This window comes from Aphelocoma coerulescens, chromosome 10 (assembly GCF_041296385.1).
Source record: "Aphelocoma coerulescens isolate FSJ_1873_10779 chromosome 10, UR_Acoe_1.0, whole genome shotgun sequence".
NCBI classification, from domain to species: domain Eukaryota; kingdom Metazoa; phylum Chordata; class Aves; order Passeriformes; family Corvidae; genus Aphelocoma; species Aphelocoma coerulescens.
The window spans coordinates 10,617,948-10,641,631 of NC_091024.1; the positions used below are offsets into that span (position 1 = coordinate 10,617,948).

General features: G+C 48.4%; 1 protein-coding gene and 1 long non-coding RNA gene across 4 annotated transcripts in view; one reads left to right on the plus strand and one right to left on the minus strand.

The window, feature by feature from the left end:
* Positions 1–5,622, plus strand: part of LOC138116221 (uncharacterized) — a 44,848-nt gene extending 39,226 nt beyond the window's left edge. For all 3 annotated transcript variants that reach the window (XR_011154081.1, XR_011154080.1, XR_011154082.1), the window contains 2 exons: positions 4,581–4,640; positions 5,056–5,622. This is a non-coding gene — a long non-coding RNA (uncharacterized lncRNA). The remainder of the gene's footprint in view (positions 1–4,580; positions 4,641–5,055) is intronic.
* IGDCC3 (immunoglobulin superfamily DCC subclass member 3) overlaps positions 499–23,684 on the minus strand; it is a 97,335-nt gene continuing 74,149 nt past the window's right edge. Inside the window, exons 7-14 of the mRNA XM_069025228.1 lie at positions 17,697–17,862; positions 8,469–8,716; positions 7,765–7,929; positions 2,840–3,028; positions 2,475–2,579; positions 1,334–1,472; positions 911–1,118; positions 499–820 (exon numbers count right to left, since the gene is read on the minus strand). Coding sequence (XP_068881329.1) covers positions 656–820; positions 911–1,118; positions 1,334–1,472; positions 2,475–2,579; positions 2,840–3,028; positions 7,765–7,929; positions 8,469–8,716; positions 17,697–17,862 — 1,385 coding nt within the window. The 3' untranslated portion in view covers positions 499–655. The remainder of the gene's footprint in view (positions 821–910; positions 1,119–1,333; positions 1,473–2,474; positions 2,580–2,839; positions 3,029–7,764; positions 7,930–8,468; positions 8,717–17,696; positions 17,863–23,684) is intronic.

The window sequence follows — 23,684 nt, forward strand, 5'->3', positions numbered from 1 at the left end:
CTCGGGTTGTCTGTCCGAGTCTTTCAGTAGCCCTCAGGCATCCTTTGACACACATACACTCTTTTTTTTTTTTTTTTCATATTATTTAAAGTCAATCAGCAAAAAAAGTATCCTGAGAAATAGCAAAAGTGTACAAAATCATCAAATCCATGGAGAGAGAGCCTTCCTGGGCCTCGATTTTTGGAGTCAAGTTAGAAGGATTTTTCCAAATCCAGTCTTCTGGAAATGAAAAATAGATCCAAAAAGTAGTCCTAAAGCTGCTGATCAGGAAAAAGTCTGGGATGCCAAGAGCTGGGGGCTCCACCGTATCTCCAGTCTGTCAGAGACTGGAGAGTTTGCCAAACTCTGCCAAGGAGTCTGTTACATAGCAGCTGCAGGGAAAATCCATCATGACCAGTCTCCAGAGAGCCGTCATTGGAAGAAACACATTGAGAGGCTCAAGAGAGGTCAGAAAGATAAACTTCACAGAATTTCCAAAAGGCTGTATACATATATATATATTTATATATATATATAAAAATAAAGCAAAACAAAAAAATAACAATCAGACCGTAGAAATCTTCAATTGACCTGAGATTGACAACTCGTAAAGATATCACCAGCCGCGGGTTTGGTTTCTGGTAACTCCTACAAGAGGCTTTGAGTCTTGGCAGTTTTATCCTTCATTGGCAGGACCGTGACTGGGAGCCGGAGCAGCAGGACTGCTACCACAGGGGTTTTTTGGGAGGGGGTCTAGCTGCTCCTCAATGATGCTGAACTCATCCAGAGGGAGTGTGGAGATCTGGGTTTCATCATGGGGGGCTGACGGGCTGTGAGCCATCTGGAGAGAGAGAGTGGGGGGGGGACAATGCAGTGACAGTGACAGCTCACGGATGCACAGCCAGGTGTGCTCCCGTCCTGCTGGACTTACCATTATTCCCTTCTCCTGCTGCTCCTGGGATGGGGATGCTGGAAATAACCTCTCCAGCTCATTCATATCCAGCTGCTTTCCATTCAAGTCCCGGTCGTCCCTGTCCCTACGAGTGGCCCCGTTCAGGACAAGGCCTGTGGCGCTCCGCTGGCTCCGGGGGATCTGTGGGGTTGACAGCTGCTCCTGCACATTTTTGCACATCAGCAGCCTGAAAAATAAAGAGATGGAGCCTGAGAGTGAGAGAGGTGGTTCATCCTCTATTCCTTTCCCCAAGCCAGCGTCTGCCTTATCCCTGTGCTACATTCCTTCATCCTTCAATCTATCCTATCAAGTCCAGCATTGCACTGGGAATGTGAGACTCAGTTGGGCACACCCACAGTACCAGGGACCACCACCCCTGAGCAGTGGCGTGAGCATCCCTACCTTCCTCGGTACCCAAACATAAGGAAGAGGATGCAGAATATGATGCACGTGACACCAATGTGGATCCCGATGATGATGCCCGTTGTGGAGGTTTTATTGTTCTGCTCATCCTTCATGCAGTCACAGGGAGGATTCAGCACTGCCAGGAAAAGGAGAAGAGGGAGGTCAGTGGTGCTACTCTTCTATTGCTCCTCCAGCTTTTGGGGAGCCCACAGCCAAAGTCAGAGGCTTGGGCAGTGCTGGGAGCTGTGTATAGGAAGAGGAGAACCACGTGGGAAGCAGCGGGGTCACTGCCTGCCAAGCACCTCCCTTGCTCCCAGCACCCCAGGAGGGGAGACACAGCAAGCACAAGACTGGAATGTCTGTAGTGAGCCAGCCCCATTACCTGGCTGCTGTCATTAGACACAATTAATGCAAAAACCCACTCTGATGTTAATTTTTGCAATCGCCCATGCCAAGGTGGGAGGTAAGAGGCAGCCACCACATCAGAGCAAGCTGAAACCTGATGGAGTAGACAGATGCCAATGAGATTAGTATTTACTCCAGCACAGACAGAGTAATAACTATCTCTTGAAGATATTCCCATTGGAGGCTTAAAAGGCTTCCAAGAGCAGCAGAATGTTTTTTACACATAGATGAATATGAAAGGTGTGATCAGTTAAGAAATTCCCTCTAGAGGTTTCTCCTTTGTTGCTGTGTAATGCAGGGCTCACACTCTGCAGCCATTTCCCTTTCCAAAGCCATGTGTCCTCCCTTTTGACCAGTGAAGGGTCAAAATATCCAGGAGAGCTCCAGGAGAGCAGAGATGCTCAGTGCACCACGTCTCACCTGAGGACGGCAGCTTGTACCTTATGCATGGGGGTTGTTCATGTTCATGGCCTCACCTCTGGTTCAAGCTTAGGGGACAAACCTGGCATGTGCAAAACATTTGGTTTGTCTTCTCCCCATTGGTAAAAAAGCCATCCAGGTGCTCTTAGCCCTGCAGAGTTTTGCCTCAGCATTATTTGTGATGCTGAAAATAAATGAGTGGCTGAAGGTGAAATGAGGGTAATGCCACAGGGGGCACACAGGATGTGTTTGGCCTCACCACCTTCCTGCAGAGCTTCCCAAAACCAGCACTGAGACGCAGGTCCCATCTCACCTGTCCTCTCCACGGTTTCCCTCAGGGATACGAAGCGGACAGTGGAGTTTCCATCTCCATGCTGGTTGTAGGCGAGGAGCTTGACTTCATAAACCACCGATGCATCTGCCCGGGGCGGGACACAAGAGGGACAGTTGAGGTGTAACCATGAGCCTCATCTCCCCCAGTAACACTTACTTGGGAAAAGAACATCTTACCAAATACACACAAGATGCTGCAAACAAGTACCTGTTGCTGGGAAAGCACCCACAAAACCTGGGGGAGAAGCTGCAGCATTAAGGGGTTGGGCTGCACATTCGAGCTCTCTCCTGCTAATCACAACAGGGGTGGGGAGGGGACATGGATCAGGGTGTCACCATACTTACCCAGGTGGGTAATGTTGTAGGCAGTGACGTTGCTGGCCAGGAGCACTGGACCTGTGTACTGGGAGAGGTGGACTTTGCGGTAATACAGCTTGAAGCCTTTGTGCTGGCCCAGTTTGATGGAAGGCTCCCACGTTGCCTGCACGGTGGTGCTGTTAATGACTTTAATAAAGAGGGATGGCATGGCTGGGACTGAAACAGAGAGAGAAAGACAGTGGGTTGCATGTGCTTTTTCTGTTTGTGTGATAAGAAATTTCCCAGCAGCCTTTCCCTGCAGTCACTGCACCAAAGAATGTGCCAGCTGAGACTGAGAAAAATCTGAGCACACCAGAATCTGGTTTAACAGCTTTGAACTTCTTCAGGGAGCTGCAGGAGCTTCCAAGAGTTCCCTCTGCTCACATCAGCAAGCAGAAGCTACTTTTACACTTTGGTTGCAATCTGATGCTCAGCCTGGCCGGGTCAGGGCAGGAATGCAGTGACTTTGGCAATGCATTCTCAAATTCCAATTTTTTGCCCTCACCCTGAGGCATAGACCTTTCAGAGTGATTAATCCCCCCTTCCTGGAGGAAGGAAGCAGATGGGATGGAGCTGGAGACATTCATCTTAAAAGTGTGCTAGGTACCTGCACTGGCTTGCAGGGGGCTTACTCTCCCCATCATCTTTAGGAGGGAGGTTTGTGACTGTGCTGGGGACTCAGGAGAGAACTGAGGCCCTCATCAACAGCTCTGCGCAGCTGAGCAGCCCAAGATCCTTGCACAGCCCGAGATCCCTGCACAGCTGGGGCTGGCTTATTTTGGGAGGCAGGCACTTACCTGACCTTAGGGGCACACAGGGGGTTAGCTGGGAAGATGTCCCTGCTGCTGATTCTAAGTCCACCAGGAACATGCTCCAGTAAATGCCCCAAAACCCTGCCCTTATTCTCAGGATGTGCTGCAGAGGAGGTCAGACCATTCCCTCTCCAGGTCCCCAAAAAGCTGCCTGGCCCCATCCTGCCCCATCGGTCTGGCTTGAGAGGAAAGATCTGCATATCAAAGCCAATTTTCTTGTGATACCTGGGTTTTCCAAAGCTGGCTCTGCCCCTAGCCCAGCCTCGTGCCCTGGGCAGCACTGGGGCATACAGTCCATGTTTCCTCCTCCTCCCCCCTTTCTCCTACACTGATCACACCAATACCAGATGTGTCTCAGCAGGACATTTCACTGATTATTTTTTTCCTCATTTCCACGAAACACCCCCAGGCTAAACTCTCCCATCAGTTCCCCAGCCTTTGGCACCATTCAGAAAGTGCAAAGCATGAGGTGCTGCAGGCTCTGCCCTGCCCAGGGCTCTGCTCCAACACTGGCACCAGGAGGGAGAAGAGTTTTGGGGCAGGAGGCACCAAGCTCAGCTCACTCCACAGCAAAATTGTCCAGCAGAACAGCTCTACTTCTCCAGCAGCCTCCAAGCTTTGAGGTAGAGATATTTTTCCAATCCCACATGATTAGAAGCTCAGCAGTTCCAAATACAAGGATTGCTGGGCTTGAACTGGACCGAAGCTGCTTTCTGGCTTGTTTCTCCCTAAAGGGTCTCTAAGGATGAGCAATGCAAACCCCACCTTTGGCAGAGAGTTCAGCGCAACCATTAGTGAGCAGTGGGGAAAAGCAGATGAAATGTGGCCATGTCAGTCTAAGACTGATGAGAGCTAAAAAGGGCATTTCCTCAATTGAACAGTAAAACTGCACAGCACAACCGTTTGTCTTTTCCCAGGTACTGAGAGCTCAAGCTTTCCCACAAGGAGATTTAGAGGAAGGATGGATGCCTCTCCAGGTGAGCAGGAGGGTCTGGGCAATCCTGTCACTTCCCAAAGTAATGCCCTCCTTCAGGCTGCAGGAGTTTTGCTCGATGTCTTCTGAATAAGCCCATGGAGATGAACAAGTCCTTGCTGACTGCTGCATATTTCCATGTGGATTCGGGAGGAAAACCCAGTGTCCTGGGTCACATTAATGAGATCCCATCCTGCCTGAGTGCTGCCGATGGGAAAAAAATGGGCTGAAGTACTCCTTCTTGCTAGGATTTATTCTGATGTGCATTTCATTGCTGGGAAGGCTGAACTTAACAATTCCTGAGTACAAAACACAGAGTAAAGTCTATTTATATCAGAATGTGCCATTCCTCCCAAGGCTGTGTATTTTTGCAGTCCAATTAAATACTTCTTTTTTCTCATTCTCCCAATTCCCTCTAGGGCAAAATCCCCGCTCTGAGAAGTTGGACCCTTGCTTAAAGCATCACTTTTCCAGCCACAGATGAAAACACCACAGAAAGGGAAATTATCACATTATCCCATGGACAAAGAAACACTGATGTGGGCCATCCTGATTTGTGAAGAGTTGGCTTTATTTTATGGTTGCAGAGCCTTACATTTAATAAAAACCACAAGAATATCTCTCCTTCAAAGTATGGAATATATCGTATTTATTCAAACTTTGAGTATATATATATGTATAATACTGATTATAGGTAAATGCACTCGCAGAATGCACGTGCTGTTTATAACGTGATTACACAAATAAGTGTATACAATGGAATATATCTGTGTGTGTGTAAATATATGTACACACACCAGCAGATAGGTGCTTCACAGAAGTATATATTAGACATAATATGGAGCTACTATAAGTGAGGCATCTCCCTCATGCTAAGGGCTGGGATACTTGTTTTCCTCTTCCGTGCTGTTTGGAATTTTCCCCAGGTCATTTCAACTTTCTTCTTGAAGGCGTCTTTAGCCGAAGATGACTAAAGGAACAGTCTTCATCCTAGAGAAATGTCAAAAAGTCCTGGAGAAAACCCTAAAAAGCATTAAAAGACAAGAACAAAGGAGTGTGTGCTGCTTAATGAAGCAGAGAGCATTTGAGATTTAAAATACCACAGCATTTGTGAAACGGCGTAAAGGAGAATGACAGGGAGGAGGCAGAAGGGCCTTCCCAGAGAGTAAGGTTTATGGTGGAGGACAAGGTTCACTTGGGTCCCTTCTCTACAGCATCTTCCCTTTTACTTTCCATCCAAAATCAGTACTGGCACAAAGGAAGGAGCACTGTGTCTCAAAAAAGCATCGGAGGCTTCAGCCAAGCATGCTCTCAGCGTACTGCCAGCCCTGAAAAGCTGATGGCCCCGAGCCAAAAGTAACCCTGCTCCTCTGTTTTCTGAGGAATATTTCATATTCTTGCTCCAAACAATACCAGCATAACATGGTCACTCCAGTCTCCAGCTGGCAGCATCTCTGCTGCCCTGGCTCCACTGAGCTGTCCCTGGCTGCTGGATATGGCATCTTGGAAAATCCATCCTTTTCTGAGGTTGTTAGCACATATCCAGGGGTTCCCAAGCTCAGGGTGGACACAGCTCTCTTGTGCATGTTGGGAGGGCACAGGGTGAAACGGCTTGGCCACGAGAAGAGACAGATCTGCAGTGAAACCTAAATTTGGTGACAAAAGCCACGGGGCCCTGGCTCTCTGAGCCGCTCTCCCCTGTGAGCAGAAGGCAACAGGCACCCGAGTGAAGCAAAGCAAACAAATGAAGCCAGGACTGGGGCTTCTAGATATCTTTTTACCTTCCTACAAGGCAAACACAGGCTGAGGTTGAGTGATCTGAACCAAGCAAGTGTCCATCATCTACAGAGAGCTAATTCCTAAAGCTTTTTTACACAGGACAAGCCTTTTTTAAAGGACAGCAGGACAGAGATACCTTAAAACTTCAGAGAGCCAGGAAATTTATGATTCCATTACCAGATACCTAACTATTCCTGTCATGATTGAAAGTAATAATGACAAAAAGTCCTCTCTGACTTGACCTGGACTTCTGCAGAGTCACCAAGCTCTATAGAGCATGGCTGGCTTGTAGCTCCTGGGGCTGAACTCAGAGTATCGGGTCAAGGAGTTTCAAGCTTTGCCTTAGCCCATCCTTATGCCTCTAAATTGGGAGGAAAAACAAACTCCCAGGGTGACTGATTCCCTGCAGAGTACCAAGGAAAATAAACTTGCAGAGCAACAACCCAGTGGGTGAGGATTTACTGGTGTTTTTGCTTATATTCTGTAATAAATATGTGCAAGGGCTGAGAACAGAATGAGAACTGGATCCCCCACCTGGAAGTCAACACTTTTCCATTTGATCCTAAATAATATCCTCATACCCACGGCCCTCTCCGCTGGAAATTCATAATTACTGAATGTTCATGAGAGTGATTCCTAAGAAATTAGTCTCCATATCTGAGACAAGCCAGGATTCAGAAGTAGATGATTCTCTAGGAAAACATTCTTCCAGTTCTGACTGACAGATAACACTGGGGCTGTGGTTTCTGCCTGGTACCTGTGTGCAAGGGTCCTGTATTAAAACACCCACTGTCTTACTGGGGAAGCTAACTGGTGGCCAAGTCAGGGAAAAAAAGCCTTAGAGATCACCCTAACTTCCCACTGAAACAGAAAGCTGCTCCAGGTAGGGATTTATAGGTCAGGGCAGCTCAGCTCTAGTGTCATTTTCCCAGGATAGAGCGGAAAATAATAAAATCTTTAAAAGTGTGGCACCTATCAAGTAAGAGCTGTGAGTACCAGAGCTGCTGGAAGATGCTAAGATGCTGCTTGAGCAGGAAGTCTGCATTTAGCAAGGAGTTTAGGAACAGCCCAGAGCAGCTGCAATGCACAAGGCCAGGCAGGTTTGCACTCACCCCCTGCTACAACATCAGATGGGAGAGACGATGCTGTGTTTAATCAGTCAACCCCCCTGCAATGATACAAGTGAGTTTTACACAATATCCCAGAGTACGAGGAGCAGCAGGAACAAGGAGCATCAACACCACAGGCTACAGTGCCACAGTGCTGCGGGGCAGTGTCGGGGTGACTGGTACTGCTGCTACACACAGCAGGGTCAGCATCCGAGGGTCCCTGCACAAAGCGCTCCTTACCTTCCCCCAGCGTGCTCACCACCGTCACTTCTGAGGCTTTGCTGGCACCCCGGGAGGTGTAAGCCTTTATATAAAAGCTGTAGCTGGTTGAGGGCTCCAGATCAGTCACTAGCTGCTGGAAGGTGCTCTTGCTAACAGCCTCCTGGTACTCCATCTCTATGGGATCTGAAATGCAAAGGGAGAGAGAACTCAGCAGTGCTAGGCTTTGCAAGAGATAAAGAGAATAAGCAGATGTTGCAAGCAGTAATTTTGGTCCCTGGGGTGGATATGCTCCCACTCATTTCTGCTTACATTTCAAGACCAGGTTGGATAAGGCTTTGAGCAACCTGGTCTAGGGCAAGATATTCCTGTGGCAGGGGTTGGAACTGGATGATCCTTAAGGCCCCTTCCAACCCAACCCATTCTGTGATTCTCTGATTCTGTGATTTTTGTGTGCTTTGCCAGAGAGCTACATGGGCAGCAAGATTTGACTGTGTGGGTTCACCCTCTCCCCCCTTTCAATATTTACAATGGTATATTTAGTATTTGCAGGTATTTACAGTGTATTTACAGCCTCATCTCTGCTCTTCAGAAACTGGGAGGTGATGGAGAACACTGATGGCAGCATGGACTGCTGCAGTGCAGACCTGGTTTTACCTAGTGGGCTGTGTTGCTAAATTACAGGAAGGCTGAGGATGCTTTGAGCAGTGGGTGTAGCACCGTACCTGCAGCTTTCCGGATGTGCAGCACGTAGCCAATGATCTCCTTGGTGTTCTGCAGGGGCTTTTCCCAGGACACCTGGATGGTGGTTGCAGACACAGTCTCTGCCCTCACACCCTGAGGAGGGCTGGGCAGCCCATCAGCCCACAGCACGGTGAGGCGGGCACTGGCCTGCGTGGAGCCCGCACTGTTCTCGGCCAGGCACTGGTAGATGGCTTCATCCGCCTGGTTGATCCCGTAGATGGAGAGAGTGCTGTGTGGGGACATGAGGGGGACAATCATTACACTGACTGCCATGGTCCCCATGCTGGCCCTCATGGCAGGGCATCCCATGGCCTCTGTTTCCACAGAAAGCTTTCAGCAAGCTGTGGGCTGGTGCTTTGGGGGAAGGAAAAGTCCAGGACGTGGATGCATCATTCCCTGGAACCCGTGACTGGGCAGATTGTCGGTCTCAACCTGCAGATACTGTGGTTCAAGTACAGCCAGATGTGGACACAGGGTGGGACAGGATCTAAAGGTGTGGATTCAGGAAGATCCCAGCCACACTACAGAGCCAGCTCTGTGGCAAGTGCATCCACACATTCAAAAGAGCTTGAACTGGCTTAGCTCCAGTATACACCAGTGAGACCCATCCAGGCACTGCACACGGTTGCTAAGCCAAGTCTAATCAAACACAGCCAGAAAGCCCTCTAGTGATGCTCTAATTGCATTATAGCACATTAGAGCTGTCTTAGGGTAACACTGGGATTAGCTCATTTATCCAGTAGGGTTACAGCCTCAGCTCCTACTTCTGCACTCCAGAAACACCATCACCATAAGCCAAAAGCCAAAGCTTATGAGCAAGTCACAGGTTTTGTCTGCAGGACCTCCAAGTGTATTTTTGATGCTGGTGCATCAGAGCTTGCTGCCTTCCAGGAAACAACCAGAAGAGTTCTTTCAGCCTGCTCTTGGGGGCTTCCATATCAGGCTTAGATGCTGTTTTCACCATCCAAGAAAGAACAGGCACTGGCTACCCTGGAAAACATCCCTAAAGGAGGGGGAAAAACCAGCCACATACCAGCCTCCCAAATGAGCGTATTCCTGAGCACAGTGCCCATCTCTGCACAGGGACAACCAGAGTCCTTGTACACGTGGCCACATGAACTGGAGGCCTTTCTGCACTGCAGGACCCTCCAGCAATGGCTGTGAACGACTGGAGCAAGTTCAGGGCCAGCTCAATATCTTTAAAACAACACCAGCAAATACTGACTCAGAAATAGTTGTGTGACACATTAGCTCTGTCTTGCCATTTGAACGTGCAAAGCAGCTTTTCTTGGTAACATCTGCTCACAAACAGGGACCCTTCGATGAAAGCTCCACTCAAAACCAAGCCAGGAACAACACAATTCAATATCTGAATCCATCGGACATAAGGCCGCCTAAATAAATAAATAAATAAATAAATAAATAAATACCAAGTGTATCTCCCTTCCAAGGCATGGGATGGTCACTGGGTCACTGTCACCACTGTGTACAGCTCTGAGCTGGAGCTGGAAAGGCAGATTTGACACTGGAGATGTTTTTTACCCAACTCTGAGGCAGCAGCTCAGGTTATGGTAAAATCTGCTTACAGTGCCTTTGGTCCTGGGAGGGTGTTCTCACACACAGGACATCCTTGGGAAAACTTCAGAAGCTCACATGAGCTTTTTCCTACTTTTCTGTAAGAAATGACCCACACCTAAACAAATCCACATCCACTGCTTGTTTCTAAGGAGAATTACTTTCTTCCCCTGCAGTGAATTCCAGGTGGACCTGGAACCTGACTGCACATGAGTAAATCCCAAGCATTCCTGCTGGTGCAGGGGGCCCTTCATGGCTTTTTGGGAATCACAATCAAAGCTGCCTTTTATGTAAATGAAAAATTGAACATTGGAAGTGGAAATGATAAGGAACCTGCCACTGCCTGCCCATATGTCAGAACAAATACTTCTTCTAATTGCAGCAAAATATTGGTCTTCCTATATTAAAATTTATTATTGCTGTTGATTTAACATTCCTATTTCTGCCTTGCAAATTATAGGGGGCCACGGTGAGTGAGCAAACGTTTAACAGTCATCTATTTATGTCCTGTGCCTTTGTTTCCTTGGAAACATTGTAAATGGAATATCAAATGTGATGGTTTCAGCTGATATGGTGATTTTCGAGAGTCAGCCCTAAGCTCCTCTCATAGCCACAGGCTCAATGTATCTGATTAAATGGAAGGAGAAAGGCAGAGCTGGGAGAGGGCATGGGGAGGAAGGACCCGATGTGTGGCTCAGCTGTGTCAACAAGGACTGACTCTTGTGAGGACAGATGGCAGAAGGCAGGATTACGCCATCCGAGAGCTGCACTCCCAGACCTGCACAAAGCAGATGCGTGGAAGGAGCAGCAGCACTTCCTTCTGCCCTGTCAATGCAGGGATTATTTCCATGTGGCTGCTGTGCATCTGGGCACCCAGAGCAGCCAGGCCGGGCTGGCACATGGGTCAAGAGCAGCCTTAAGCTTCCCAAGCACAAAGCAGATCTGGAACAAGGACTATTTAGGCTCCATCGCCTCTAGGTGCATTTATTTGCTTTGCACAGAGAGAGGAAAAGACGTGGAGGAAGGAAGAGGGGAGCTAGGCTGAAATGCACTGCAAGGAGCCTGATGGCAGTGCTATGATTCTGGGGCCAAAGACTTCTCTCTCCTCATGTGGGACACAGATGATTTGCAGCATGCCAGTGGTCCTGGATGGATGGCACTTGGCCACTGGGACCTGGAGTTCAGCAGAGTCTCTGCCATGCACAGTCAAGTCAAAAATAAACACAGTGTTTTCTGCAAAGTTGGCATGGCACGTAGCTGGAAACTTGCTTCAGGCTTCAGAAAGTTCATTTTCATTGAGATTTCCTTGTGCTGAACAATGAGACCCTTGGCAATCCGGCTACCTGGTGACCACGTTAACTGGAATGACACGCAGGCAAAGGGACACTAAAACAGACAGATTTATAAGAGCGTGGAGAAGCTGGTGAACAGAATGTCCAGCATCTAAACACTAGCTCCATGAGAAAAAAGGTTTTCTCTCTCAGGTGGGTCCCTCTAACACCCACCGGCAGATCTCCAAAGGAGGCTTCCTGCAAGTCCTGGCATAAGCTACCATGAGCGGGGTGGGACCTGGCAGTGAGTTACTTGAACCCCAGCATCACCCTAGCTGATATCTCTGCTGTGCATCTATGTCCACCTTAACTATAGACAAGTTCTTCCTGCCTTCACCCACTGCATCACCTTCCAGCATGTGGAGGATGTGGTGCAGCAGGGCCACTGTTTACTCCCAGGTTTTGCTGCTTTTTGTCTTTTTTTTAAGAAAGATCAAACAAAAGGAAAATCTTTAGTTGCCGTGTGAGAAGGCGCAGAGCGTCTCTGTGCATCAACCATCTGAAATATGCAGTGTCCTTTTATTTCTTCCCGTCAACACACAAAAAAAAAATCTGTCACTTTGGGACATCTGCTGCTGGAAAACTTCCCCGCGAGTGCCAGACTGGCAGTGCCGTGAGCACGTCAGACGAGGCGAGATGCCAGAAGGCTTTCTGCTGGTCACCAGAGCCGCTCGGCGAGCCAAGGGCTCCATCACATCTCCACACAATGCCCTGACAGGCATTGATGGAAGTGGGGAGAGGAGCTGCTGCAGATTCACACCCGGCTGAGCTGAAACGAGAGGCCTCCACTGCTTGAAAGCCAAAGTATTCCCAAGCTGTCTTCCCAGTTCATAGGCAATCAGGATGACTGATCTGGCTCGGGTCAGGGGTCCAGGCCGGTGACCGGAGATCGGCTTTCCAAAGGCTCCTCTGAAAAAGTCTGCAAACTGAAGGAAGCCTCTTCATCGATTCAGCAGCACAAAGAAGAGGGGCCCATCTGGGAGGGCATCAGCCTGTGTGCGCACAGGCGCACAAAGGAGGGAGTGTGATGAAATTAATGCAGAGGCATTAATTTCAGGCTGTGGTAGCAGGGACAGCGTTCTGAGTGCCAGCAGATACAGAAAGCCACCAATGCCACATTCAGATGCCCCATCCCTGCTCTGTTTCTGTCATGGCCTATGTTGTGCTGTGCTGCACTGAATGATCTGCTCCTGGGCTGCTGGCCCGTGCCGCACAGGGAAGGACCCTTTGCCCCTCAGCTTTGTAGAAATGCCCTGTATTCTGAAGGTTGCCTCACACAGGCTGAAAATAAGGTGCAAAGCTTGAGAAGTGACACTCAGCAACCCAGAGGGACACTGCATATCATTCCCAGTCCTCCATATGCATATTCTTACACATCTAGAAATTAAATCTCATACAGAGTATCCTAGGTGAAATTGGGTTGGGTTATGCAGAAGGACTGGTTTCTATTTTGCAGGTACTGCAGCCCACTGGCCAGGATACCAGCCCAATCTTGTGATTTCAGACTCACTTAAGAGCAGCTTCTGGAACGATGTTGCTGGTCCCAGCCACTCAGTCTGTTTTTATGAGCCACAGAGTACAATCACAGGCTTAAGTGAATCCTGCCCCAGGAAGCAGAGCAGTGTTTACATCATCAGGACCATGGGGAAGCAAAAACTATCTCAGGAAAAGCTACTGGAAGGGAGGACAGAGCCTATATTGGTAGGACTGGAAATGCAGACTCTGGGGAGAGCTCTTTACTGCTAAATGGAAAGTCCCCCAGACCTTTCTCCCAGCAAGCAGAACAGATGCTGGAGAAGAAAACGACCCAGGCTAATTCAGGGGAGACTAATTTTAGGCTGCACCACTATGGGCTCAGTCCTGCCTCAAAGCCTCCTGTGTAAGGACCATTCTCTGCTGATGGATTTTGCTGTGTGCAACAGTTGGAACAAGCACTTAAACTCCTGACTCGATGCACTTCAAGAGCAGCTCAGTGGAGCAGCACACAGAGAAATTACACAGGCAACTTGGCAGCAAAATAATCACAGCCACATGAGAAGGAGAGACTGATGCCTGTTGCTGTTGGCTGATCCGGGGCTGCTGCAGGTCCCTTTTTGTGGGATACGGCTGTGTGATCCCAGCACAGGATCGCTGCTTGGTGCAGGGATCATGCTGATTCCCCACTGCTTAGTGGGGCTTTGGGCATTTGTGCAGAGATCCTCATTGCAAAGGCCATTTCCATGTGTCTTCCAAAGTCAAACCCATAAATTATGCTTAAATCAGGAGCAGCTGGTTCACATACCCATCCTCCACGTACTTATTTGTCATGCTTCTGGGAACTGAAATATGATTTGCACCCTTCCCTCAATCACAACTGTCTGCAAACTCACAGCATAAGGAACTTCAGGCTTGCCTGTCCTCCCTTATGTGGTCCAAAACCCTACAAACTGAAGTGTTTGTGGGGATTGTGCACCATGAAGGGATGTACAAACCCATCTGCACCTTTCCACACCCAGCTAATGTAGGGTTTATAGAAAAAAAGCCACCTTGTGAATGACAGGCTCTGGTTTCCCTGGGTTTGGTGCCAGAAGGGCTGTCTGGTCCCAAGTGCTTGGATGTTTGTGCTTGAAGACCCCTCTCTGTACCTGCGCTGGGATTTAACAGCATGAGAAGTGCAAGAAGAGCAAAGCTGTCCTGATGTTTATTTACAAAGGAATATTTCCCCTGATGAACCTTGAACATTCATAGCCCTGAAAGTGAGACATTTCCAGAGCACTAAACCAAGTGCAAACCAGTGAGGAAGAATTTAAAAAGGGGACAAGTTCACAAGCAAAAGTCACCAAGGAGAGCAAATGCCACGTGAGCCCAAATTCTAACAAAGCTTTTTTCTGATGGAACAAATGAAGTCCCTTAATTACAATTTGTAAATAAAATCTTCTTGGAAAATCAATATTTACAGCCTGCCTTCTCTGAAGATGTTGGCCTTTGTTCCTTGCTGTTATGGCAATATAAACCCCACAGTGTGATGCACTTCCAGGCTGAAAATTAGCCCCCTGAACCTGACTAGGTCAAAGGAAGAAAAGCAGTAAACCTTTCACAGTGGTAATTCAGGGACTATTTCATGCTTCCTTGTAAATTTTGAAGTAATAAGCTAGAAACATACTTTTACACAAGCCCACGGTTAACTTGCCCAGTAACCACACCTTCCTCCTGCAGCAATACTCCACCTTTGGGATGGGCTGGTGATGCTGGGTGCAAATTTTGCTAGAAATTCCCCATATACCTCTCAGGCTTTTGGACCATGATTGATCAGAATCACTCCAAGAGCAACATGGGCATCTCTGATCAGCACAGAGGGAAAGACCCTGCCACTGCTGGACATGGGGATAGCTGCACCTAAGTCCAAAAGGCTCCATCAGCTTCTCCCTCGGAGAGCTTGGCTCAGCACAGTATCACCCCGACAGCAGTCGGCTGCATCCCAAGCCTAGGGGCTGCACGGCAAGGCAGCCCCATCGTCAGCTCCTTCAGTCATTTTTATTCACAGCTTTTAATGGAAAAGCCCACAATTCCCTATGCCTGAGCCTTCATGCATTTTTCATTAACAATTATCCGCTATCCCAGAACTGCTTTTGATTTTTTTGCTAATCATCGATTGGCTATTTTGTTCCCACACAGCTGGCATTTTGAAAACATAACAACCACCTCTGGAGAGGGCACAGCAGAAGGCTGATCTTTAATGCTAATGTGCCCAGAAACCGTCAACACATCAGGTGATGGGAATTCATGTCTGAGGGACCACGAGGGATGAGATATTTATTGGACGCAGCCTGTGAGGCTGATTTTACTGTGCTGAAAGCCTGGAAGTTGCTTAGCAAGTGAATGTCTGATGTTGTACCAGCAGCCACATCCAATCTCCAGTGAATCCAGTCCTGAAGCTGCATCCCAGCAATGAAGGGCTTCTGGAGTCCCCTCACCTTGTGGGGTTTGCTCTCCTTGGATTTGCAGTTACTGCATATGAGAGATAGCGTGGCATGAGGCAGATGCAAAAGGGCCCTTCACAACTTTGGGAAGCAACAGATCCATTGGCTGTGGGTTTGTGCTGCTGCCCACAGGGCCTCAAGCTTTCAGGAGCAGAGCAGCATCTCGAGCCCACCATCTTCTGCAGGTCTGGACCTCACTTTTGGCTGTGTTAATTTACAAAAATGAAGTTGCTCCTAATGACACATTTTGCAGTCAATTAGCACATGATGTTTTGGGATGATTTACTTCTTTTTTTTCCTAAAAATTCCTTAGGGGGAATTCAGACCTCTATGGCAATATTAAGCAGAGTTTTAATCCAAATGAATTTTCTAGGAAACCATGTAATCTAATTAAAAAGCTCACAGTGCAGTTTAGTAGGTTCATTACTGGTAGATTCAAGATCCATCTTTACACAGACAAATATTTTCCAAGTGCAACAGACTGATAAATCCAAGACATAACCACAAACATTCTGCCTGGAACTAAGTGGGTTACAGCACTTAGTCATGCCCATGAGAGTAAAACAAAGGGCAAACTTGAAAAAGCTCAGGAAAACATCATCCATTGATGTGTCTCCTCCACTTCATGGAGCTCCCAGCCCTGCTGCACCAGTGAGGGCATTTTCCAGACCAACAGCTTTGGAAACCTCTAGGCATGGCCACTTGCCTAGAGCTGGAGGTTGGAGTAGACCAAGACTAGTGTGAAGGAAGACAAAAGTTCAACACTGTCGAGTATGGGAGCCTGAGGGCTCAGCTTTACAATCCTGTTACTATAGCTTAAGAAGATGCCACGTGTCAGCTGAGCCCCAGGAATGGGCTGAGCTCCCTCAGCCTATGCCAGATGCTGTAATCTGATCATTCAGCTCGCTGTGGAAAAGGCGGATGCAAAACTGCATTAAATGATTCCCATAAGAAAATGATTACAGCAATGTTCACGAAGTTGCAGTTCATGTGCATGGGTAGCACAGCTCCAGGCACAGGGACCTGGCCAGGAGACAGGACCATGACCAAAGACCCAACTCCGGCTCTCCTCAAACAGTGAAAAGGAATGTTTTCACAGGGAAGATACCTGGGCGAGACACACAGCTGGATTCAGTGTCAGTTTTGCCATGGATTTAATGACCACTTGGACTTCATCACTTCTGACTTGACTATCTCATCAATAAAAGGGGATGCACTAATTTCCCTCCTATCCCTTCTGCTCTGTTCACACCATAAAGGGCAGACATGGGTCAGAAAGCCATGCCATGAACTAGAAGACCACAAGCCTGAAGTGAGTGTCATCTGTATGTGCACATACAAAGTTTCCTGAAGCTTTAAAAATTTCCAGTTTGGAGAAAACCTCTATGGACTGAGATGATTTTATTACCACTCATACCTTCTCGCATCACACATCCTTCCATCACTTGTGTAACAAAGCTTTAAAAACCCCTCAAATGAGAAAACAAAAAGCCACATTATATAGACAGTCAGAAAAATAAACTCACTCTTGTCCCCTGAGGAATAAACCATGGTGCCTGCACAGCACTTCCCAACTGTCTAAACTGAAGGTCCAGACCCCTCCAGCAAGGCTGGATACTTGCCTTCCTGAGACACATTTGTTAATATAGAGAGCAGCTATCTGACACCACAGAGCACAAACCTCTACCAATACTTCAAGTTTACAACACAGGTGCTATTATTTTGTAGTGTATTTTTTCATGCTATTTCCATAGAAACTACATCGTCGACTGGTAATTTTCACACTAAGTGCATCATTTCCTCAGTACAAACATCCCCATCCCCTCACAGTAAAATGCAGTTATTTAGAGCTCAGAGAATACACTCTTCCCTGGTGAGATAGAAGGCTAAAGTTTAGTGAAAGTCAGGCTCCACACAAGTATTATTTCTAATGTATTTGGATTTGCACACCCAGGCAGGTTAATGTTCAGGTGTTAAAGCACATGTCCTCCACTGAGGAGTAAATGTGGTCCCTGTCAGCTCCAGGAACAACATTTAGCCCTTCCAGAAATACCTAGATGATGATCAGGACAAAAGAGAAACTTTTCCTGGGTTCCTGCATCAACAAAGTCTAATGCTGATGTCCTGGCACAAAAAATCATGGAGCACCAAAATGTAAGACTGTAAGGTGCAGCCAGCAGGACTGAAGCAGTGTTTTAGTTTATCAAAGCCTAAGCTGAATCCACAGATCTGCTTCAGAACACTGCCACCTTCACATCAGCCCTTTGCTATGCAGAAAGCAAACCAACCTCTCTCCCACTCCCATTTCCACAGCAGTGCCAGAGCCCAGTGCACCAGGACTTACCTGTTGTTATTCTTCAGCTTGATGTGGTCGCTGGTCTCCAGGATCTGCCCATTCCTTAGCCATGTGATCTGGGGAGGGGGTTCCCCTTGGGCCACACATGTGAAGATGGCAGTAGTCCCCACAGGTCTGGAAATGGACTGGGGATGCTGCACAAACTCTGCTGGGGCTGAGAGGAGGAAGGAGAAAGAGGGTGAGAAAAGTCATGATGATCCCACTTTATCCTGGTACAAAAAATCCACCTTGTAAATAAGCACTGTCTGCCTGGGAACATGGGATACTTGGCCAACCCACAGCCCATGTCGCATGTGACTTTGTGTAACAAAGATAACTCTTGTTTGGATGGTGTGTCTGTAAACAATGCAATGCTGCTTTTTGGTTGCCCACCTCGGCACTCATGGCTTCACAAGAGGCACCTGAAGGCCAGATCAGAAGTGATGGAAAGCCGAGATGAGTCCTGCAGGGTTCAGACAAACGGGACCAAGCTTTAAGCCCCTTCACCTCTCCCTGGTCTTCCATGGAAAGCAACCCCAGTGCTGACACTGGGGAGATGTGCTGTTTCCTCAGTGGCAGAGCTCAAGCAACACCCTGGCTTTGTCCAAAGGACCTGAATGGCATTAGCAAACTGCTTGAAATGGAAAGAAATGTATGGATATCATACAGCAATCTGGCAGGGTGTTCTCTCCCCAGGAAAGATCAGATCTGCTGCCAATTTTTCCTGTCAGCAAGAGATTGGGGAACCTTTTTTACCCCACATCTTTGGTCTGGGACCCTTGGGGTCCTGCCAAGCCTGGCAGACTACACCATGCCTGTAACTGCTGCTCACCTTGCTACCAAATGTCTTCACCTTTGGCAATAACATTTCATAACAGAAAGCGATCTTCTTCTCCTTCCAGCAGCTCAAATTAGATTTTAAATCATTTATCAAAACCAGCGTATCAGCCTGCAGAAAGCAGGGCCTGACAGACACTGCCAAATAGGTGAGATTATTCAAGCAGTTCTGCTTCAAAGGGCAAAGTGATAAATATACTCCATGTTGCTACTGAAACCTAAAATCAGGTGGAACCGGCAGCAGACACAATGAAGACAAACAGATAAGAGGCACAGGCCCATAATAAATTTACTGACTAACATCACATAACGGATGGCTGACATTAAATTTTTTTGACAAAAGAAAGATTACTGAGGGAGACACGTTCAGAGCAACTCACTGTCATTTTCCAAGCATGGGGTTGGTGGGCTGTGCCACCAGCGGAGATTATGGGATTGGAGAAGGGAGCAAACTGGTCCAGCAAAATATACTGAGGAGTGGCCAGGCTGCAAGTGGGATGCAAGAGTTGAGTCTTGTGGTTCATGGCTGAAACACCCCTTGGGGTTTGCTGCAGCATTTTGGGGGGATAAAGCTCTTTCCCAGATATGTGCAGGTAAGGGAAGAGCACAGCTACTGCTGTAACCCAGCCAAACTGCAGGGACAGGTGCTTGTGTGAGAATAAAAGCCCAGTTGTGCAGATTCTAAGTCCTCCAAGCAGGAAGACAGAGAAATTCATCACAGAGCCCGTCCCACTTGAAGGAGCCCCCTCCTTCATTTTTAATAATCAGAGGGAAGTGGAGCATGGCAGGTGTGACTTACGTTACTGGTACAGGGTATCCGCTAGCAGAGTTTATTGTCAGGCCACCGCTGTCAGCGCTCGGCTCCACTAACGCACCTGATCCCAGAAACCCAATGGACATGTACTTCCAGAATCCTGCTAAACTTCCCCGTGTGACAATCAATCTCTTGCCCTTTTACTTCCCTTCTATGTTTTTGCTCTAGACTTACAGATTAAAACAAAATTCAGGATGGGTTCAATAAAAGTTAGAAGCAAGAATAAACAGGGGGAAACCCCCTCTTCCCTGCCATGAATGGCCCCTTTGTGGTGTACAGTGAGAGCATTAGAGACTTGATTTTCCTCAGCCTCCCGCCCCCCGCTTTGTGCTGGCGCAGTTTTGCAGGAGCAATTATTTTGCAAATGGCTGTGCACCTCCCTGCTTTCATCTGGGCTGCTGAGCTGCACCCACAGCACTTGCAGGTGCAAACCCATGATGCCAAGGAAGGGCACAGCCACCTTCCAGCTCCTCGCTGCAGCTTCACTAAAGATCCTCTTGGCTCTTTGCCTCTGCCTCCCCCTCGCTTCATCAAATCTCTAACCCACTGTTTGTTCCAGCAGAAACAAAGTTGAAATATGGAAAGAAGCATCCAGCATAACCCTTCTGGAACCACCAGCTCTCCTTATCCTCCCTTATTAGCCCGTGTCAAGAGGGAGTAATTGGAGCGGTGTCGCATGTGACTTGGTGTAACAAATGTGCAGCTGCGGCCGCTGGCTTGGTGCCAGTGACACTGTTCAGTGCCACAGCCCCACAGGTTCCTCAGGTCCCTGCTCCCCTCTGCCATTCCCCCTCTTTGCTGCCTTGCTAAACACAACCAGATCAAAACCCCAGCCCCTGTTTAACTTGCTTAAACTCTCTGGGGAGCAGGTTCCCACCTCTGCTGCGCTGGGCTGTCCCCTGTTCCATGGCATCCCTTGTTGCAAGACACAGATTGCCCTTCCACTGTTCCTGCTCTTCCTGGCTTTCCCCAGGCATTGCTCTGTCCTGTTCAGATCTCAACAGTGTGAAGCTGTAGTGCCAAATGGCTCAGGTCAAAACAGAAACCCATGGTGTCAGAAGGACGTGGTCTGGGAACAGATGGAGTTTAAAGGATGTAGACTGAGTGGGTGCCCCTCTGCTACCTGGACCAGGATGCATCCGACCTGGTGTTCATAACCAGTGCCCCAAGGAAGATGCCCTCAGGCAACTGCTGTTGAGTGGACTCAGGGCACATGGCTCCTTTCCCGGGCAGAAAAACATCTCCTCTCCTTTCCTAGGTCCCCTCCCCTGCCCTTCCAAATGATTTTGACAGGATCCAATAGTTTGCCACCCTGGGTTAGTGGGAAAGGAGCAGAATCCAACCCTGCCTGCTGCCAGGCCTGCCTTCAGCCAAGTCCTGCCCGCTGCCAGCCCTTCACCCTCCTCATCACTCATAATTAATAGAGCATCTTGTCAGGGCCCATCCCACCCTGCATGGAGGCACAGTGGCCTGAACACCTCTGCCCCTTCCACACTACATGCCAGAAGACCATCGCAGGCAGCCAGAGGAAGCATTTCTCAGCCCTCCATTAAGATTTTAATAAAGGTATTAATGGAGATCACTGTTAAGAGCAGAGGATTCAAACCTGGCAAGGAGGAGTGAGCAGGATCCAGCCCTGGTAACCAGAGCGTTGATTATTCAGGACTTAATGGGAGGGAGGGGATCATGCAGTTTTAATGAATATTTAAAGACTTGACATTGGTATCAAAAAGCAGTAACACTTAATACCACCCCCAGAATTGCTAACAAAGTGATTCAGTAGCTTTTACTGTGCTCAGCGAACTGTGATAGCATGGAGATGCACTGCAACAGCAGGTTCTAACAGAGACCCAGATGGGCTCCATCTCTTTAGGGACATGTCAGCAGGGACCAGCCACCAGTGTGTCCCCCAAGGTATGGGGGAGCTTTGCTGTCCTTGCCATGAGGTCGAAGTGTGGTGCTTATGGCAGCGCCTGACGGCTCACAGAAGGTCCCAAGGATCAGGGAGCACTGGCAGATCACTGAGAAGATGCCAAGGATGAGGAAGCACTGACAGCCAATGCTCTGGTGCCAGACCAATCCGTGCCTCTTGCATCTCAGTGTGAAGTGTCGTTAATTCTCAAGTGGACAAAGTGTCAGGGTTGGGGAGGGAAGCAGGGGTGAAGAGAAGGAAAAATAACATGGAAACAACAAAACCTCATAAATTAGGCTACTGGCACCCACAATAAGGGTAAAAAGGAGAAGTCAGGTCAGTGGGGAAGTCAGTCAAGCACAGCAATGGTAACAGATTTAAGACAATGGCTGCTCACTTGGCTTCTCTCTGTTCACCATAGAGGATGCTCAGATGTTTACTTGAGTAACTTACAGTAGCAGTGATGGGGCTGCAAGGGCCAAAGATGGAAACTGTGCCCATGTCCCCTGGAAAATAGACAGAGAACACTCAAGGGGGCTGCCAATAGAGCCTGTCCTTTAGCCCTCATGAAATTCTTGTCGCAACAAGGTGCAGGCTGGAGCTCCACACCAGCAGGATATGTTCCAATGTCACCCACAAGTGTGGTCCTGGAAGAATGCTCCAGAGGGATCACACACATCCTTTTCTTGAGAAGGAAAATGTGGACAGGAATGGAACTGCTCCATGGGGGACACTGACTCACACAACATGTATTGAAGCTGGTTTGCAGAATGAATTTAGGGCTAAACTCAAGGACAAACCAAGTACCACAGAGCCTAAACCACAGCAACTGCAATACATCTGCTGCTGAATTCCACCCCGCAGCCAAGGCTTGTGATGCCAGCGAGCAAGAACGATGGAAGAAACATCAGGAAGCGCAGCGGTGGCCGGATCTGCTGGACCAAGGAGTGCTGCCCAGTCCTGCCAACAGAAAGCAAGGAGAACAAGGCGGGTATTGTCAGCAGAGCCTTCAAACCCATGTCCTTAAGATGGGCCCTCATTTATGAGATGGGATCTCATTTTTCTGCATAGCTTTCAGGAGGAAATGAAGCGTGGAGTGGAGAACACTGGTGACCATCTGGCCATTCACAGCCCATCAGTTTGTTATGACACCAAACACATAATAAAGCACAAAAGATTGCGCAGGAGGTAGAGGGAAAGTGCTTTGATATATTTTTTTCCTTGCCACCGAATCCTGCTCTTCCCTCGCCTCACACACACGCACACCCTCAGTTTCAGCCAGCACCGCATTCGGCCCTTCGACAACTCCCCCCGTGAGACTTTCATTCGAAGCCCAGCACAAAGCAATATTCAAATGGCTGTGCCAGGATCTGAAGGGAAAATGGAAACTTTCTTGTGTGAGAACCTTACAAAAGAGATCAAAGGAGCCTAAGTGGCCAAGGGAGGGCAGGGAGGGAAGGAGTGGGGGATTGACGCCTTCTACTCTAGAGGGAGGAGGAATTCCCAGGAAGATAATACAATGGTGTTAGATTATCTGAAGGAAAACCTGCAATGGAAAGGACATTACTGCTGGAGGAAGAGCAGAGCCTTGTGCTGGGACACCTCTGCCCACGCAGCTGCTGGATGGAACAAGGACCACTGCTGGCAGCAGGAGGGAGGACAGGGTCTCAGTTCCAGCCTCCCCCTAACTCCCTGCCTTACAACAGGAAACATTGCCCTTTCTCCTCCAGTTTCCCACCCATAAAACGGTCCCTCCTTCAAAAGACATGGGGCAAGTTAATTTGTGCCTCCAGGCACTTCAAGGGCCCCTGCATAAAGGCAGCAAGTACCTGGCCTGGTGTGCTTTGAGGATGTCGTATTGTCCTAGCCCTGTGCTAACTTCCTCTCCAACCAGGCTTTTGATAACCCGCTCTTTGCTTTTCTTCTCTTTACGGATGTAATTTGCATCGCTGACATCTTGACAAAGATAAAACCCACAGTCTCCCATGTCAGTCATTATCGCTGTTTTCTTCACAGAGGAACCTGAACAGCAATCATTTGTACCTCTCAGCTGGAAAATTCAGGCAAAATAAGATGCAGAGGCAGGAAAAACTGCTTCCAGAGGGAGGGTGAGCAAACCTGGGATGAGCTCAGCTGCCTAGCCGGGGTCTGCCATTACCCTGACTGGGGAACATTCCCTTAAAAAACATGAAGCATTTTACGGATGGGCAATACAGGCTGGGGTCCTGGACACTGCAGGTCCTGTCTAATGGCTACTCCAAGGACACACTGGCCACACTTCTCCACACCACTGCCACCTTCTCTGCTGAGGCTGAATACAGGAACATCCCCCTTCCACAGAAAGACTGGGCTCCAATGACCCTGTGAGTAACATTTTATGCACAAATTCTTATCTTTGCTCCCCAGGAGAAAATCCACAGTAATTCTATGGCAG